At 41.1% G+C, this 18,504-nt stretch overlaps 1 protein-coding gene across 1 annotated transcript; it reads right to left on the bottom strand.

Moving 5' to 3' along the window:
• Positions 1–7,088: 7,088 nt before the first annotated feature.
• On the bottom strand, positions 7,089–12,679 carry LOC124280979. Its single transcript, XM_046716989.1, has 3 exons — positions 12,599–12,679; positions 9,336–9,383; positions 7,089–8,071 (listed from the first exon to the last, which is right to left on the bottom strand). Exons 1-3 carry the CDS (start codon positions 12,651–12,653, stop codon positions 7,839–7,841), a joined length of 336 nt encoding a protein of 111 aa, XP_046572945.1. The 5' UTR covers positions 12,654–12,679; the 3' UTR covers positions 7,089–7,838.
• Positions 12,680–18,504: the final 5,825 nt, after the last annotated feature.

An 18,504-nucleotide genomic window follows, 5' to 3' on the forward strand; every position in this document is an offset into this window, starting at 1 on the left:
ACCCTTCATTAATCGCACAATACCAATGATGTAAATGTGTGTTACATCAATTATGAAAAAGACAAGTTATTATCTGCCCTTGTCATTACAGAGGTCTCTAGCTTTCCGGGTACTCGATTCCTAGAAATAGGACTCAAATCCAGGTTTACCCGACCATGATTTGAGTACTCGAGTACCCGTCCCAGCCCTAATGTGTAAAGCCCATTTCTGGTGTCCCCTGCTGTGATATTGCTGGAATATTGCTAAAAGCGACATAAAACCAAACTCACTCACTGACTATCAACTATGTGAGTGAGGGTACAGGGTTTAGTACCCAGGGCTCCAGTAAATTTTCAACATCAGGAGTTGGTACTCCTTATTTTTTCAATATAGGAGAACTGGAAAACCTTAAAAGTACATTTAGAGTACTGAATGGAATTTAATGGAGTATAAGTAATCTTGTATTACGTTTCATATATGCACCACAACATTGCTACTCTTGTGTAAACAGGTCAGTAAACAATAAAAACAATACTTTTTCAGATAAATACGTCTGTAAATGATTCTAAGACCGTACACCATTGCCGTGGTGTGTATCTGCTACATTTTCGAAATTGTTTCCTACTGTATCGTGCATATTTTTACCCATACATACGCCGATACATCCCTTATCTGGAGCCCTCACAGAGTACCACACTGAACAGTATTACAGTTATGCTACAGAATATCAGCTATGTGTGAAAAGTGAAATGTATTGAAGATCTCAGACCATACAGCTTTGGTAAAACCCTAAACCCAATGGTGCCACCAAATCAAGAATTATAGTAACTTGGAACCATAGGATTCTGATACACATAAGGGACACAACTCTGCACAGCAAATCATGACTGATTTTCCATAGTCAGTGGTTTTATCAAATGAAAGTACGATCTTTACCTCCTTGAGGAGAGTGAGAAGGGAGCCAAAGATGATATTGGGTTCTGGTCCCGGTATCCCACAGTCTTTCAATAGGCGCTGTCTCCGTTTACCAAACCTGGAAAAACATACACATCACTCAGCCGAACAGCCACCGAACTTTCATTATAACTACAACTTTAGCAGATACAGATCTTTTTGAAAAATAAAAAGGGTTATCATATAAACAAAAGCAAAAGTTGAGAGTATATCATCATGGCTAAAATATTTGCAGAAATTAAAAAAATTATCCTTGTCACAATACCTTTTGCCTGGTTGTAATTCTGTGGATTTTCATACATACATTTTCATTATTGAATATAGATGGTACTATATCACAAGCAAATTGAGTATGTTGTTTTCAACAGTGATTTGAACATTATTTTAGGTACTGCAAATCGTGCCAGGTTAGTTTGGGAGGAGGGGCAGTGGGGTAGCCTAGTGGTTAAAGCGTTGGCTCGTCACGCCGAAGACCCTGGTTCGATTCCCCACATGGGTAAAATGTGTGAAGTCCATTTCTGGTGTTCCCTGCCGTGATATTGGTGGAATATTGGTAAAAATGGTGTAAAACCATACTTGCTAACTAACTATTGTGGGAGGACAGCTCGAAGAGTTTAGACCTTTACCACTTTGATGAGCACCTCAAGCACAGGTACAAACCTTGAACCACAATCACGGTGAAGAGGGATTTGAAGCCAATGTTTCTGGCAAGTAAGAGTGAGTGAATGAGTTTAGCTGGATTTGATTTCCTACATCACCTTCTTTTTGACTATTTTCCAATTATACCCTTTAGACTGAGTGAGAGAGTGACTATTTGTAATAGGTCGCCTTCAGCAATATTCCAGCAATATCACATCAGGTGACACCAGAAATGGGCTTCACACATTATACCCATGTGGGGAATGGAACCCAAGTCTTCCGCATCATGAGAAAAGGCTTTAGCCACAAGGCCACCCCATTCCCCAATTATTCAATGGAGAGGGGGATGCAATTTGATACAGGTGTTGAAACTGTGTTTGGGTCCTAAGATTAGCATAGGGGGAATGTGCAAAGTTTGAAAAATGTCTTATGATCATATATGCAATATTTTAAAGAATAATAAGTAATAATTACAAAAATTATGATGTAATCCTTTAAAGTAACCACACAAGGTTCATAAATTCCATGGGTCATATTGATAACAAACTCTGATTGCAATGATGGACGAGTCTATTGTGCTTCGCTACAGTCTTATGTGAACAAAAATGATCAGTGAGTCAGGTGCATTGTATGAAAACTATTTCATCATATGTAAGTTAATGTAATATACTACTAATAATAAGGCCATTTCTACAGCTTGGAGCTCCATGCTGCACAGACAAATATACTTACACATAGAGCAAAGCAACGACGCCTCCAAGTAGGCCGAGTGTCACAGGTAAGCTGCAACCGAACAGCTCCATTGCGAAGAGACGAAATGCGTATATAAATTTGTTGAGGCGACGGAAATGAACTTGTTTATGTAGACACTTTGTTCGGGTTGTGTGTGTAGCTCTTCAACGTGAGTCACATATAAAGGTGTTGTCATGCATTGCTTGTCCCATGAGTTGTGGATATTTCGCAATGCTTGACCTACATGTTATTATCAGCTGCCCCGCGGTACTATTTGGGGACCGTCTCAGCAGCTGCCGGTTAAATTACTTCTCTTGCCACAAAGTAGTCCAAACTATCATGTCCCTGATACGTAAACTATACATGGGGCGTAGCAACGGTTCTCAGAGTGAAAGGTATTGAACTGAAATTCTGGTTATGGTAAGGTAGATATGGTTTCGTCTTGAAAAAAATGTGTGTGTGTGTGTGTGTGTGGGGGTTCCTCCGCGCCTGCCATATACCCCTGGGTAGACCAGTCTTCACTCACCTGTACGGGTCCTTTGATAGGCGGGGTAGCTACACTAACGCTGTTTCTGATTAATTATAATTTTGACAGAAATAAAAAAAAATTCTTTTAAAATGAAAAGGAGTCCAAATGCGATGGGAGATTCCTGAATCTGAGGAGCCTGAGGCTTGTTTCATTTGGACTTTAGCACTCCAGAAAAAGCTAGCGGAAGGGACAATATTTCGTTTCAGGGACTGGGAGACAGTCTAGGGGAGTGTGTCAAACTATATGTGGCTTGTCTGAGTGATATGATAGTGCATGATCTTGCGTATCGTGCTTCAATCACACGTTTGTCTGACCCAGACATAATTATTAAGAGGCCTGGGTAAATTAGCTGTAATAGTGTTGAGTATGGCACTCACGACCAGGTTGTGTGATGACACGATGAGATGAAGTTGCTCCAGATGATGTAAGGAGGTCAGCATATTTCAAAGTCTCCGTCCCAATGTTGGACCAGGAAGCGGACCTATAACTGCAATTTGTAATGACACTGCGATATTTTATGTACAACAGAATTTCTGATGGATCACTGAAATCACATTTTAACTTGACTTACTAAATATATTAAAAGTCAATAAATTATTGAAGGAATACTGTACTGTACTACCGAGGGAAAATCTGTAAACATGTAACACTTCATATACATGTTTTGTTCGACCATTTTACATACTAGTATTTGGGAATAGCATGATATGGGACAATATTTTCAAGGAAACACTGTACTTGAGTACTATGGGGCTATCTGTACTGTACTGTACTACTGAGGTAAAGTCTATAAACATAATTCTGGGAATAAAAACATGAAGAAAAAAAATATTGAAGGAAAATGAGTAACTTGTGTTACGAATGAAAATATATGAAAATATGTAAACTTGAAACCTTAGCATGACAGAAAATAGATGAACGGATGAATGGGTGAATGAATGATTGAATGATTGGATTGATGGATGGATGAATGTCCAGACACTTTCTTCATGTTCAGAAACTGTAGTATTTCTGACTTGCTACACATTCTAGACTTGCATGGACTGCATTGGGTATATTTGTTTCAGGGTCGAGATGACAGACAAGTTTTGCATGCGCATGGGCTGAACCACTATATGTGTTCAGGTGTGAGTTTCGGACCGCTTTTCAATCACCTTCTCCCTTACACTTTTCATAAACAATTTCCGATGCCATGCCATTTTCTAATTACATAAAATCAACCAATCAGTGTGACACTGACATAACCATGATCTATATTTGACATACGGCGATCACTAATGGCGCTGCGCTTAAGTCAGTGAGTATGGTTTTAGCAATATTCCAGCATTGTCACGGCGGGGAGCACCAGAAATTGCCTTCATGCCTAGTAGCCATGTGGGAAATCGAACCTGGGAATTCGGCATGACGAGCGAACGTTTTAACCACAATGCTAAACACACACACACACACACACACACACACACACCCACACACCCACACACACACCCCGAGTTTAAGGACATAGATATGCAAATGAATGAAGTATCTTATATACTAACAGTGTACCACATAATTACAGTAAACTACAGTGATATGGAATTCAAACGGACCACTAACCTCAAGTCGTTGTAATTAGTGAGTGAATTAGTTGGGCTTTACCCCGCTCTCGACAATATTCCAGCAATACCACGCGAGGTAAGGGGCACACCAGAAATGGGCTTCACACACCGATGTGGGGAATCGAACACGGGTCTTCGGCGGGACGAGCCATTGCTTTAACCTACTAGGCTACACCACAGCCCCTAAGTCGTTATAACCAAGACAATCTATACTTTCCTCAGAATTTGAATTTCCAATCTCACTTTTCAATTTAAATGGAGTTATTTGTTTTTAGAATTAGTCTTCAGTAATCCATGCTTGATGTAAGAGGCGACTAACGGGATCAGGTAGTCAGACACACTGACTTGGTTGACACATGTCATCGTATCCCAACTGCGTAGAACGATGCTCATGCTGTCGATCACTGGATTGTCTGGTCCAGACTCGATTATTTACAGACAACCGCCACATAGCTTGGATATTGCCGAGAGCGTTAAACAACCAGCCAACCAACATTATGTGTACAAATTTGACACAAATTAAGGCGACAACACTGGACAACAGCTTTATTCTTCCTACAACGTCATACATGCATGCATGGTGAAATTTCAGCAGCACCTCAGGAGTATCACATCTTGGAAATCGAACCTGGACCTTGAAGTGCCGAATGAGTACTTTAACAACAGGACCATCCCACCACAAAGCTAAGGTGTTAAAGATGTTTTACCCCTTTCAGAACAAATCTTCATTCCAATGACGTGACGTCACTCACGAGTTGTATCCCTTTGGTGTTTGAAAACAGTCGACTGTCTGTGTCACTGACTGACTGAGTTTAGTTTTACGCCGCTTTTAGCAATATTCCAGCAATATCACGGCGGGGGACACCAGAAATGGGCTTCACACATTGTGCCCATGTGGGGAATCGAACCTGGATCTTCGGCGTGACGAGCCAACGCTTTAACCACTAGGCTACCCCGCCGCCCCCTGTCTGTGTCAAATGGTGAGTGAGTGAGTGATCCTTACACTGGTTTTAAAAGGGTTTAACTTTATGTCAACCCCGTCCGCTCTTGTGTTCTACTGAACGTTATCAAGTGTGTATTTATAAACGTACTTATCAGCGCCAAACCTCTGACAGTCTGTGGGTTTCACCACAGAGGGTACAAAATAACATTCTGGATTCTTCTGAAACCAAGTTCTGATGTCCCAGAAATATCATTCATACTAAGGCCAGATAAAACATTAAAGGGTCAAAATTGGAAAAGATCACAAAAATCCATGCATCAAAAAGTCTTTTTTAAGTTAATGGGTTAACAGACTTAAAGAGCACAATCTTGTGGATATAGACTTTACATTAAAACCTCTTCATTGTTTCTCCACAGTACCTTTTAGATTCACTCTGATGCCTCGCCCATAAGACCAAACTGGTTAACGCTGCATGACGCAGACAAAGCAAGGATGCTATCTGTGGGATGAGTGAGTGAGTGTGAATTACACCGTTCTCAGCAACATCCCGGCTTTATGGCGGAGGTTTGCAAATAATTGGACTAGATGGTAAATAATCGCGTCTGGACCAGACAATCAGTGATGGGCATCTATCTACGCAATCGGGCTACGATGTATCTGTGGTATGAATACACACCTTGCTACACATCCCCTCTTTACATAGATGCTCATGCTGTTGATCAATGGATTGTCTGGTGTAGACGCGATTATTTACAAACCATCGTCATATTGCTGGAATATTGCTGAGTGTGGCGAGTAAGTGAGTATGGTTATACGTCGCTTTTAGCAATATTCCAGCAATATCACTGCAGGGGACACTAGATATGGGCGTCACACATTGCATCCATGTTGGGAGTTGAACCCGGGGTTTTCGGCGTGAGGAGCGAACGCCCTGACCACTAGACTAACGGGATCGGGTGGTCAGGCTCGCTGACTTGGTTGACACATGTCATCGTATCCTAATAGCGTAGTTCGATGCCCACGCTATTGGACACTGGGCTGTCTGCGCCAGACTCGATTATTTACAGTCCGTTGCCATATAGCTGGAATATTGCTGAGTACAGCATTAAACAACAAACCCAAGTCAAAACATTTATTACACAACAGCCTCATTTCCTGCTGACTGGGTTCCGTCCTATTGCGCACCTTAGTACAATAACCAGTCCAGAATTTTGAGACCAATTCATTCAACTGGATACATAAATATTAATCAGTATTATTTGATACATCTTAGCACTTGTATATTGCAACACTACGCTCCTTCTAATGCTTGCAAACACGTCGTGCAGCGTGCTCTGTCGTACTGCGTGCTCTGACATATGGACATCGTGGAATTTTCAAAACGAGGAGGTCTGGTACGGTCTTGATATTGTATCAATCACATTGTGCGTTACAAAACTACACTGACTAAGCCCCAAAAAGACATAACAAGTGTAACCAGTGAGCCAGATGAATAGTGAATCATTTTACGACCTCATCAAACAGGGGCAGTCTGTGACGTCTTAGTAGGTCGTGCTGCCTAAACCTTGCCATAAATATAGAAATACGATGTTATTAAAGTTTGAAATTAAAATTAACATGTAAAAACCATTTCTTATGAAACAAGGAATTGGAATTTAGTGTAACCAGAGTTGTTTGTGGTGTCTGTTTTCACTTTCACACGAGAAAATTCGGATCGGCTGAAAAGTAGGTCATTGTCTGAATAGGTTAATGAGACTCATGTTTCGGTTTGTACCAACCAGCCTGGCTCCCGATCAGTAAAGCGGTCGTAGCGTTACGAGCTAAGTAACTCTATAGTTTATGATAGGATTACGAAGACGTAATGCTACGAACGCTTTGTTGGTCGGGCCCTTGTCATCCAGCTGGCATCTGACTGATGAGTCCATGCCCTAGTGAAGTATAATCATTGGCGACGATGACTTAGCAATGGAAACATGAGTTATATCTTGTTAGCTTAACGTATACACTTCTATTGCACATCCAGTGAAATTGTCTCTGGCCGTGAACCATTGGCAGGAAACATGTCTTGACAGTATTATTCTCTATAAAAGTGAATGATATCATTCTTGAGAGGCCATATTTAGAACAACAAAAACAAGGAATTCTGAATAATTCATTGACATTATTTATAAAACTGTGAGCACACAATGTCATAAAAAAACCCATCCACCCACAACCCCACCCCCTAGCGCGCCCAAAGATTCATAACCCTCCATCTATTTTATGTACGATGCATCTGTCAACTCGAGTGTGAGTGAGTGAGTGAGCCATGTAGAGAATCGAAACTGGACCTTCGGTGAGACGATCGAATGCTTTAATTACTAAGCCACCCCTACCCCCCCAACCACCCCACACCACACAACTCAAGATGGTTAGATGAACTGTTAAATCAAATAAAAGATGAGTTGAAACACGACCAACAATCTCAGGCTCTACACAAATCTTCGAGAGACTTCTGAACCATGGTAATCCAGCCAGCCTCTGGCACAGTGAGGTAATAGTCAGAGAGAATACACCCATTGGCCAGAGAAGGATTGTAACTGAAAGCGAGGCAAGTCACAGTCACGTGACACTGGACTCCACATTCAATGGCTGAATTAGTTGACAGGAAAGTCAATGGAGACATAACCTTCCCCTGACATGCTGCATACGTTACGTCTGAAAGCAAACAAACTTCAGTTCACAAATCCCATTCATAATAATGCTGATGATCATCATGCTAATGCCAAATATGTTTTCTTTTTTTGAAAGAGCACCTTTCTGTGTTAAAAGAAATCATTTGTTTTTATATTCAAATTTACCTTTACAGTCCACTTATCGGTATGAATTTTAAAAATGATAATATTCTGTAACTTTGGTGGGGTTCAGCTGAGAACAGTAACAGTATTTCTAATATATCAGGAAATATCTGAAAACAACCTATTAAAATACAGTCAAAATAACCGTGTTTCTTCTTTCAGAACCTTAACACATCTATTGTGTTTATAATACATCTTAATGCACTCAGGACTCTGACCACACGATTTAAAAGAAACTGTATTATTTATTTATGTACTTCTCAATAGCTTTGCTAAAATCCACAAAGGCCACAGATTGCAGCTCCACATCTGCCCCTCCCTCTCCCCAGTTTCAGGACCCCTCAACCCCTATAATACACAGTTCATGACATGTCCCAAGAAATTATTTAATCAAATATTGTGAAATTAGAAAAGGGATGAAAGGTATTGGGCACCTGTTTTCATGTCACACACTTTTTCTCGCGAGAGCTATTTGACTGGTTCCCACCACACATTATATTTTGTAGAAGTTACACGAACAAAGGAATGAATATTTCGGGACACGTGTTGTTAAAGAGTGGACTTAAGTGAAGACTGGATGGTATTCTATAAAGTGTATTCATGTTCTAAGTAAGGATAAGATATATGGATGAACAACTTGTTTAGTTACAACGGAGCTTAATAACGGTGTTAGAATCTACAACAAAACGTCATTCCTCATTGAAATGCGTGCGTGTGTGTGTGTGAGAGAGTTGTTTCACGCCACACTCAGCAATATTCCAGCTATATGGCGGCGGTATGTAAATAATGGAATCTGGACCAGACCATCCACTGATCAACAGCATGAGTATCGATCTACACAACTGGGAACCGATGACATCTGTCAACCAAGTCAGCGAGCCTGACCACCCCATCCTGTTAGTCGCCTTTTTACGACAAGCATGGGTTGCTGAATATCAGTAAATCCGGATCCTCACGGGCCCTCTTTCTATATGGGTTCCTTTACAAATGGCTGCTTTACAACACTGTTTCGACAATTTTACATGTTTGCAAATATAACGCAGCCATTGAAACGTGAGTAACTGCGGTGTCAGTTTGTCAGAAATGTTTGAGTTAGTCTTGACAAATTTTAAGGATACACTCACCAGGGACAAACACGTCTGCAATCGGTATAAATGATGCCATACTTCCTCCTGAAGAGAAACAATAAAAAGTGAGTGAGTTACTATTTTACGTCACATCGGCAATATTTCAGCCATATCGTGACGAGAACATAAACTGAGTCAAAAAGGAAACTTCACAAAATGTAATTTGAAAAATAATGAATAATTTTTCTCTGATGATACATCTATGTATCCGAAATGGGATCCCTATATTTCGACTCTACAAAAACGTTAACAAAACCCACTCAAACCCATCCATTCCTCGTGCAAATGACGTTAGTGCCAAATCAGGTTTTGCACGTTCAGTCGATAACGTGATCTTCGCATCGAAGTTTTCTTCATATGCACGTGTTTGAATTGGCCTCACGAATTGAAAAAACACTTTTAAACCACAGTTCTTACGGTACTTGAAATGCCACGATTGTCAAATGTGCAACGTGAACGTGTCGTTGGCATGTTGCAAGCGGGAAGATCAGTTATTGACGTCGCAAGAGCAATGGGATGCAGCCGTCGTACTGTGTATGACTTGCGAGGTCGTCTACAACAAACTGGCACCACTTCTGATCGCCCAAGGTCGGGTTGTCCACGTGTGACGTCACGAGCAGAAGACTGTCAAATCGTCCTACGTCACCTACGTGACAGATTTCTGCCGGCTACACGAACCAGGGCTGAGATGTTAAAAGGTCGACTGTCCTCACAGACCATTCGAAATCGGTTGCGGGCTGCCAATCTCCATTCTCGACGTCCATATCGTGGGCCAATATTGACGCCGTTTCATCAACGTCAACGTCAGCTGTGGGCCCAACGTCACCTCCGATGGACCCAGAGAGACTGGAATCGAGTCGTCTTTAGCGATGAATCCAGGTTTACCCTCAGATTCGCGGACGGCAGGCATAGAGTCTGGAGACGACGTCGTGAACGGTATGCCCAATGTTGTGTACAGGAAGTCGACAGATTCGGGGGCGGAAGTTGCATGGTGTGGGGTGCTTTCTGTGGGAACAACCGTTCCCGACTTCTGGTCATTCGTGGAAACCTCTCAGCTGCTGCTTACCGCGACCAAGTGCTCACCCCAAAACTCGGCTCATGGCCCAGGTCTACAGTTCCAGCATGATAATGCTGGGCCGCATACCGCGATGTTGACACGCAATTTCCTTCAAAACGCTGGGAATCAACGTCCTGACCTTAATCCAATAGAGCACGTTTGGGATGCACTTGGGAGAAGGCTTCGTGGTCTTAGGAACCAACCTCAGAATTTGCAGGAACTTGGCGCTGCCTTGCAAGAGCAATGGCGCAGAATCCCCCAACCCCAATCAGGCAGTCGATGAGGAGACGGTGTTTGGCAGTGGTAAATGCGCGGGGCGGCCATACACGATATTGAACTGAGAAATTTCGCATTTTTATTCTTGTGACTTGACATTCTGTATACCCATGTTTTGGAACGGCGGTGTAGCCTAATGGAACTGATTATGGCACTGTCAGTGTATCGAGTACATCACACAGATCTCAGCAATGAAATAATAACAATTTAACCATCTTACCATCTCTTGTTCTTTTATAGTGCCCTGAAGAAAGAATGTGAAGTTTCTTTTTTGTTGTAACACGGGGCTTGGCGTGACCAGCCGATTGATAAAACTGGGCCAGTTCTACCACCCGTCTAGGTGAAGTAAGGGGCGAAGTGGTGTGTTGGGAAAGGAACGCTGTTCCTGGAACCAGTGCCCTCAACCACCAGACTCCCGTCCTCCACACGACAAACGGGTTGGTTATCCAAATATACCCCCGGGTCCATAACGGGGGATTGAAGAGCGCTTAGCGTTACCCAGCACCCACCACAAGGAGGTGGCGCTTCACTGGTGCCAACAATAATTATCCAGCCTCATGTAAGAATGTCGAGTTTTGATTGGTTCACGTGACTCTGATAAAATACCATGTACACCCGTCACGATCCGCGAGCAGGGAGTACAAAAGTCATATTATCCCGTCATATTATCGATCAGCTGTTGTCAACATGGCATCTCACATAAATAAAAACATGTCGATTCGATGCGTATTGTTTTCTTTTGTTTTAGTAAAAACATTCGGCCAGATAAATGCGTTATCAATTCGTGTCTCGGGAAAAACGGGGTTTTATCAGTCCCTTGTAAGGTTGTATTCCCCAAGCCTCCGGCCTCCGGCTCAACTGACTTCTATGGTATATTGCTGGAATATGCTAAAAGCGGCGTAAAACCAAACTCAGTCAGTCAGTTCAAAGAATCCAACAAATTGCATACTCTTTCAATGATTTACCTTGAGTCCTGTATTTGAGAGTCCCTGGGACTCATACTCTTAATTTTAAGGGGTCCTGGACAACAAAATGGGGGTGCCAGACACTTAAATATTATCGTTAATACTGTTATTGTATTGTGTATCATGATCATCACTTAATTATTACAGTAATTGATTTGCATACGATGCCATAACCCAGCTAGTAGCAAACTCAGTGACAACCTATTGTTAGTTGATTGGAATTTTTACAAACAGAATTTGGACTATTTCTGCGTCCCTGTGGATGCGCTAATAAATTTGGTTGCGTCCATTGCCAATTGTTATGCGTATAGGACGCAGGAATTCACCTCCTGTAAATCCCTGTACTTTGTGTGCTGGTGAACTCTCTAGTCACCGCAGCAGTATTCCAATAGAGATTTTCATACCAGTGAAAAGGTTTTAATGATCCCAGTAACCATCCCATTAAAGACCAAATGTGGCTTGTTACGACGTAAATAGTAATAAAAACGTAAATTGTATTACTTGCAGCAAATTGTAATAACCGTTGACGTAAATTGTAATAACAACGTAAATTGCACAGTGTTTATCTATGGTGAAAACTTTTATTACAATTTATATAAATATTTATTACATTTTACCTCAATTATGATAATTACAAGTTACGTCAATTATTTTTTATTAGAATTTGCGTATTACAATTTATGTCAATTTGTATTACAATTTACGTCAATTTTTATTATAATTAGGCGCCAATTTCTATCACAATTTACGTTTTTATTACAATTTACGTCAAGGGTTATTACAATTTGCTGCAAGTACACCCTCGATAATCTCCAGGGTATACGTTCCGATAAATCTCCACTAGTAGTGATTCATCAAAACGTATACCCTGGAGATTATCGAGGATGCTGCAAATATTACAAAATTTACCTTTTATTACAATTTACCTTGTAACATGTCTCAATGTATGTGTGTCTACTCACCTCCAGAGAACACGACGGGTATAAGGCTGATGAGCAGGGCCTCAAACAACAACATGATAGACTGCACACTTTCGCTCTGCTTCTAGTCAAGCAGGAAATGAGCGAACATCGCAATGGCAAAGCTGAGACCATCCCAGGTAGAATCAATATCATCTTGCTCCGAGGGAACACATACAGATTGGTTATTCCCATCATTTAAAATGGGAACTAGTGAGTACTCGTTGGGGAATATTTATCTACATGACGCGGACATGGCCCCGTTAGGCAATGACCAATAACATCCGTTATAACTCCTGAGGTGGAGGGCGGTCATTGTATCCCATTTGCGGAGATCGACAAAGTTTGGTTTTACCCCGCTTTTTAGCAATATTCCAGCAATATCACGGCGGGGACACCAGAAATGGGCTTCACAAATTATACCCATGTGGAGAATCGAACCCGGGTCTTCGGCGTGACGAGCGAACGCTTTAACCACAAGGCTACCCCACCGTCCCTTGCGGAGATCGATGCTTATGATGTCAATCACTGGATTGTATGGTCCAGACTTGATTATTTACAGATCGCCATGATAAAGTTGGAACACTGATCAGTTCTGCACTGAACATGAACGAACAAAGTCAGGGAAAGGAATTAATGGCATTCAGATTCTAAAACTGTACAGCTGTAGCTGACGGTAAAAGGCATGATAAAAAACCCATCACAGTTGTTAATGCAGTTAAAAATAGAAACTACTGATCAGACAATCCAGTGATCAACAGCATGAGCATCGATCTACGCAACTGGGATACGATGACAATTGTCAACCATGTCAGCGAGCCAGACCACCCGATCCCGTTAGTCGCCTCTTACGACAAGAGAGGGTTACTGAAGATCAATATTCTAACCCGGATCTGTGAATACTTCGAGTTATCCGAGGTTCCACACAAATTTAAATACAAAACACAATGAATAAGTAGAAACCGGCGCTTTAGCGAATAACCAAAATAGACCATCTGGCCGTCTCTTTCTGTATAGACCTAAGCTTTGGACGTCACTCAAATAAATCAGAAACACTTCTTCCAAGGATACCTTCAAATCGCTCCTAACCTCTCACATCTTTGTGACAGTAAATAACTAGAACTGTAGCCAATAGCCGTTTGTACATTGTCACCCGTCTTTGTACAGTTCATTATCAATGTTAAACCCCTTTTTACTTTGTAATAGAGCCACTGTGCATTAGGCCCTCTACAAATGAGCTATTATCATTTTACAAACTAAAATAAGTGGCTCTTTTAAGGTTGTTACAACAATACTTTACGTATTTGCTTCTTCATAACACTATATTTGTCCTGGCTCAGATGTTTCTTAAACAGTCATCAATAGTTTACATGTCTTTTCAAACAATCTCCACATCTTGGTGTCTATGTTCAAGAAAACTGTTCTCAAACATTTCAAGTCGAATTAATACAATGTGGTCACATGCATCAGTTAATAGCTGTTGCACAAATTGGCATCAGAAAGTCCTGTGATCTGTCATTAAATCCAAAGACTCACAAGAATTTGTATTCGGGCACTTGTTAGAGGTTACTTACAACAGTGAGCTCAAATTACTGATTAATATGTTCCTCAAAATGTAAGACCTGTGATTGTTGTCCTGAAAATGCGCATTAAGTGATTGTTCTCACATACAGTACACTTTGTCAGTAAAAATGTTTGCCTTTTAAATAATTGATGCTATTTCTGAAAGCTATAGCAACTCCCTTTGTTCCAACGTTGCGGGCGTGGCTCAGTGGATGTGTGTGTGTCTACTCACCTCCAGAAAACACGACGGGTATCAGGCTGATGAGTAGGGCCTCAAACAACAACGTGATAGTCTGCACACTTACACTTTAATTACCCTAAGATCACATATACAATAGAACTCCCGACACATCACAGAAGCACACTAATTGACCAGATAAGTTTTAACGAGTTGTTTGTCACGGACAAATAAGTATAACGGTAGACTGACTTGTTACTGTACATTGATCTTTTAGTGCTTAAATGAAATATATATAATTCAGTTTAACATCACTTTGACGAAGATAGCGCTGATGTTTCATCTACTCTTGCATGACAATTGGACGCCATAGCCATTGATGTGTGGAGGATTTCAAACAGGAACTGAACGTGAACGTGAAATGGCGTTTTTAATATTTTAAACTGCAATCCGTCTCCAAATTCACGCAAGGCTGCACACTTCTAATGGTGAAGGAGTAAGTTTTTCTCCGAAACGTTGTGTTCCTCATGATGAACAAGTTGACATCCATAAAAACTCTCCTCCTTATGTGTATCACTTCTAAATGTCAGTCTAAGACCTGTACACTGACAGTTCATTCTCCTCAAACATTTGGAGTGAATTAAGCTTTCAGCAATATTCCAGCAATATCACGGCGGGGGGACACCAGAAATGGGCTTCACACATTGTGCCCATGTGAGGAATCGAACCCGGGTGTTCGGCGTGTTGAGCGAACACTTTAAAAACTAGGCTACCCCACCGCCCCTCAAACGTTTGGTAACATGACAAAACGCTTACATTGACCACTGATCATGTCACATTAGATTCTTGACATGGTTTAAAACATCAATATTTTTATATTACAGCAGGTTAAGTCTGGTTATGCTGTAGCAATGACGTTTCATATTTTATATTTACTTATACATGGTTTGCGTTTCTGTTGGTAGCTGAAGCCTCCGGGTTTCATGATACGCCCAGAATCATTTATCTCTGATCCAAGGCATGTTTGGTCCAAGATATTAAATCGATCTGAAAATATACAGACGGAAGAAAGTACCTGTGCATAACATAAAGTTGCATAAAATATAAGTTATTTGAAAAGTTATAATAAAAAAAACTAAATAAACATGTAGCAAAGCGCTATGCATTGAATTCGATGTCACGCATCGCGCGTGGCACGTGCACTTTGACATGGAAAAGCTTCAGAACAGGCAGAAGATAAAGCTGGCCCCAGACATAGTGTAAACATATTTTATTCAAAATAAATTGAACTAGGATTGGTAAACAAGCCGTAATGGCTTATTTGAATACCTCTCCATTTCATTGATACATGAATACAACACATATTAAATAATATGCAGCATGATAGGAAAGCAAGCAACCTGCGTATTAAACATTCTTAATCATTTATCAAACCTATGCGATTTTATTATAAAAGTATGGACAGATTGTAGTATGAAAGAATTTACAAGTACATTTTTTGTTTGGATTACCATTTAGGACAGAATGAAAATTATATCCATGTTCGTAAATATACATGCGATGTCTGATGTTAGAATAATTAGGTAAAGAAGTTATGTAAAGTATCCTCATAGGGTTGACCACAGGAACAGAATGGATCAACTGAAATGTGCCGTTCAAACATCTGCGCTTTCAAATTACTGCACCCAAGTCTGAGGCGTGAGTGGATAATTTGGCAGAAACGTGTACCAAAGTTTTTATCGAATACATATTGTATATTAAAATTGGGTGGTTTAGATGATTGGAATGCTTTTTTTTGAATTGGCCTATGGTTTCAATATCGTACATATTCTCAGGCAAATCATTCCATTGTCGTTATGTATCAGGTAAAAACGAGTTGCTATACAAGTCACTACGACATCTTATAGTTTGAATGTTATTTCTGTTTCCTAATCTATGGTCACTTAACTGTGATACTTTTTCGGGCAGTAGATCAGTTAAATAAACTGGTGTCATATGATGAACCATTTTGTAAAATAATGATAACTTGCTAATTTGTCTACGGTCAACTAGGGGCATAGAGTTAGTTTGCTTATATATTAAGTCATGATTTGTTCCAGACATATGTTCATAGTGGCTATGTTGTCATAAAAAAACTTACAATGCTGATTGCAACACTATTGTTGCAGTAACTGGCATGCAAAAACGGTTGGTGTTCATTAAAAATAATCGATACGCACAATGAAACCCTGTCACGTCGAACTATGGTGTGTTGAAGGAACGGTTCTCTCGAAACAAAGCTGTGTCCCTGCATTTTTAGTCATCATTTTGCGGTTGTGTCAAGTCTTGGATAACTCGAAGTAATTACATAAATTGCCGTCAACTTTGACACAGTTTTAGACTGTAGTTAAATTCAGCGCATTGTCTTGTATCAATACAGAAAGGAATGTATCACGTTTCATATCATCATGTGAGAATTCACAAGTATTAGTTCATTCAAGTTTGTATGATGTACTGGTTTTGAGTGAGTGAGTGAGTGAGTGAATGAGTGCGTGACTTAAGTTCTATGCCGCTCTTATTCCAGCAATATCTCGGCGGGGGACATGAGAAATGGGCTTCACACATTGTACCCATGGGGGGAATCGAACTCGGGTCTTCAGTGTGTCGAACGAACGCTTTAACCACTGGGCTACCCCAACGCCCCTGTTGAGTGCGGCGTTAAACAACAAACCAACCAAAAAGCGAATCAAGTATCCAGTTGTCTGCATTATAGAGCAAGTTCATGAGGATACAAACATGACATAATCATTTTGTCATTATACTATATCTACAATGTGAGTGCAAAATATACCCACCCTTGACTATTCCCAGAAATAAGCTTTATGTTGTAAACGTAAAACAGCAGTAACATCATATACTCATTGAACTTAATTAAACACCCCCTAACATATTTTAAGTTACTGACTTACCTAATGATAAATCTTGAATTGTAACGATGGCCATTATTTGAACTGTATTCCCTTTCAACAGTGTTTAAGGGTTTTGCTAAATCAGTCGTCAAAACTCATCCCAATATTAACTATTAACTCAATGCGGCTAACTGAATAAAACGCCAAAACATTTTAATGATTTTACCAGTATCTGTTACAATGGCACGAAGGAGACTACCAGAAGCAAGAAGATGGCAAATTATTGGAATGCACGACACCGGGATGTCAGGCAGGGATATTGGGCGACAGCTTGACATTCACCACACTGTCAAATGTCGACTTGTTAAAAACACCGTCAAGCCAACAAGGCTAAGGACTGACCAAGGCCAGGTCAACCCCGAAAGACGTCTCATGTTTAGGATCAGGATTTAGCAAGCCTTGTGAGACGTCAGCCTTTCACTACAAACGGTGTCCTGAAGCACCTATGGCTCCCCAACAGACGTCTGTGCAATAGGACTGTAAGAAACCACATAAAGGCACATAGGATGAGGGTCACCAGCCTTGACCAACCTTCACAAGAGAACTCATTTGGAGTGGTGTTTACTCCGACGTCATTGGAATTTGACGTCATGGAGGAAGGTGCATTGGTCGAGTGAGAGTCACTTATTGCACGTCACAGACTGGCGCCAGCGAGTCTGAGGACCAAGAACAGTGCCTATGAGCCTAAGATCTTCAGAGCATCAGTTCCTTACGGTGGTGGATCTGTCATGGTCTGGGGTTGTCTCTCCCATGATTGTTAACTGGACGTGGTGACTGTTCGTGGAAATCTCAATGGCGAACACGACATCCGGGACATTCTGGATCCTGTTCTTGTGCCACATTTTGATAACCACCCACTAGCCACTCGCCCTGTATTTATGGATGACAACGCCCGACACATCGATCCCGACTTGTGACAGTTTTTCTCCAACAACGCTGGAACCAAACTTCCATGGCCTGCTATGAGCCCAAATCTGGACCCATTGGAGCCTGTCTGGGGCATTCTTGGAGCACTGTGCAAGCACTGGATCCACCTGTACAAGATCTGGTATATTTGGAAGCAGCTTTGCGCCGGAGTGGCAGCAGCTGCCTCTGGAGCGAAACCGGTGACTCACGACAAGCACGAGGAGGAGGGTCAAAGCAGTCATCCGTGCACACGGTGGATATGCACGCTATTAACAATTTAATGTGATTTGTTGTCTGATGATGACAGAGAACAT

This window comes from Haliotis rubra, unplaced genomic scaffold (assembly GCF_003918875.1).
Source record: "Haliotis rubra isolate DU_JTF1 unplaced genomic scaffold, ASM391887v1 Scf277, whole genome shotgun sequence".
NCBI classification, from domain to species: domain Eukaryota; kingdom Metazoa; phylum Mollusca; class Gastropoda; order Lepetellida; family Haliotidae; genus Haliotis; species Haliotis rubra.

Excerpts from the sequence above, each read along its gene's own strand:
- LOC124280979 (XM_046716989.1), bottom strand. The coding sequence starts at position 12,653 with ATGTTGTTGTTTGAGGCCCTGCTCATCAGCCTTATACCCGTCGTGTTC. Across the intron at positions 9,384-12,598 it reads ACCCGTCGTGTTCTCTGGAG|GAGGAAGTATGGCATCATTT; the intron begins GTGAGTAGACAC and ends GTTTCTCTTCAG. Across the intron at positions 8,072-9,335 it reads TGCAGACGTGTTTGTCCCTG|ACGTAACGTATGCAGCATGT; the intron begins GTGAGTGTATCC and ends GTTTGCTTTCAG.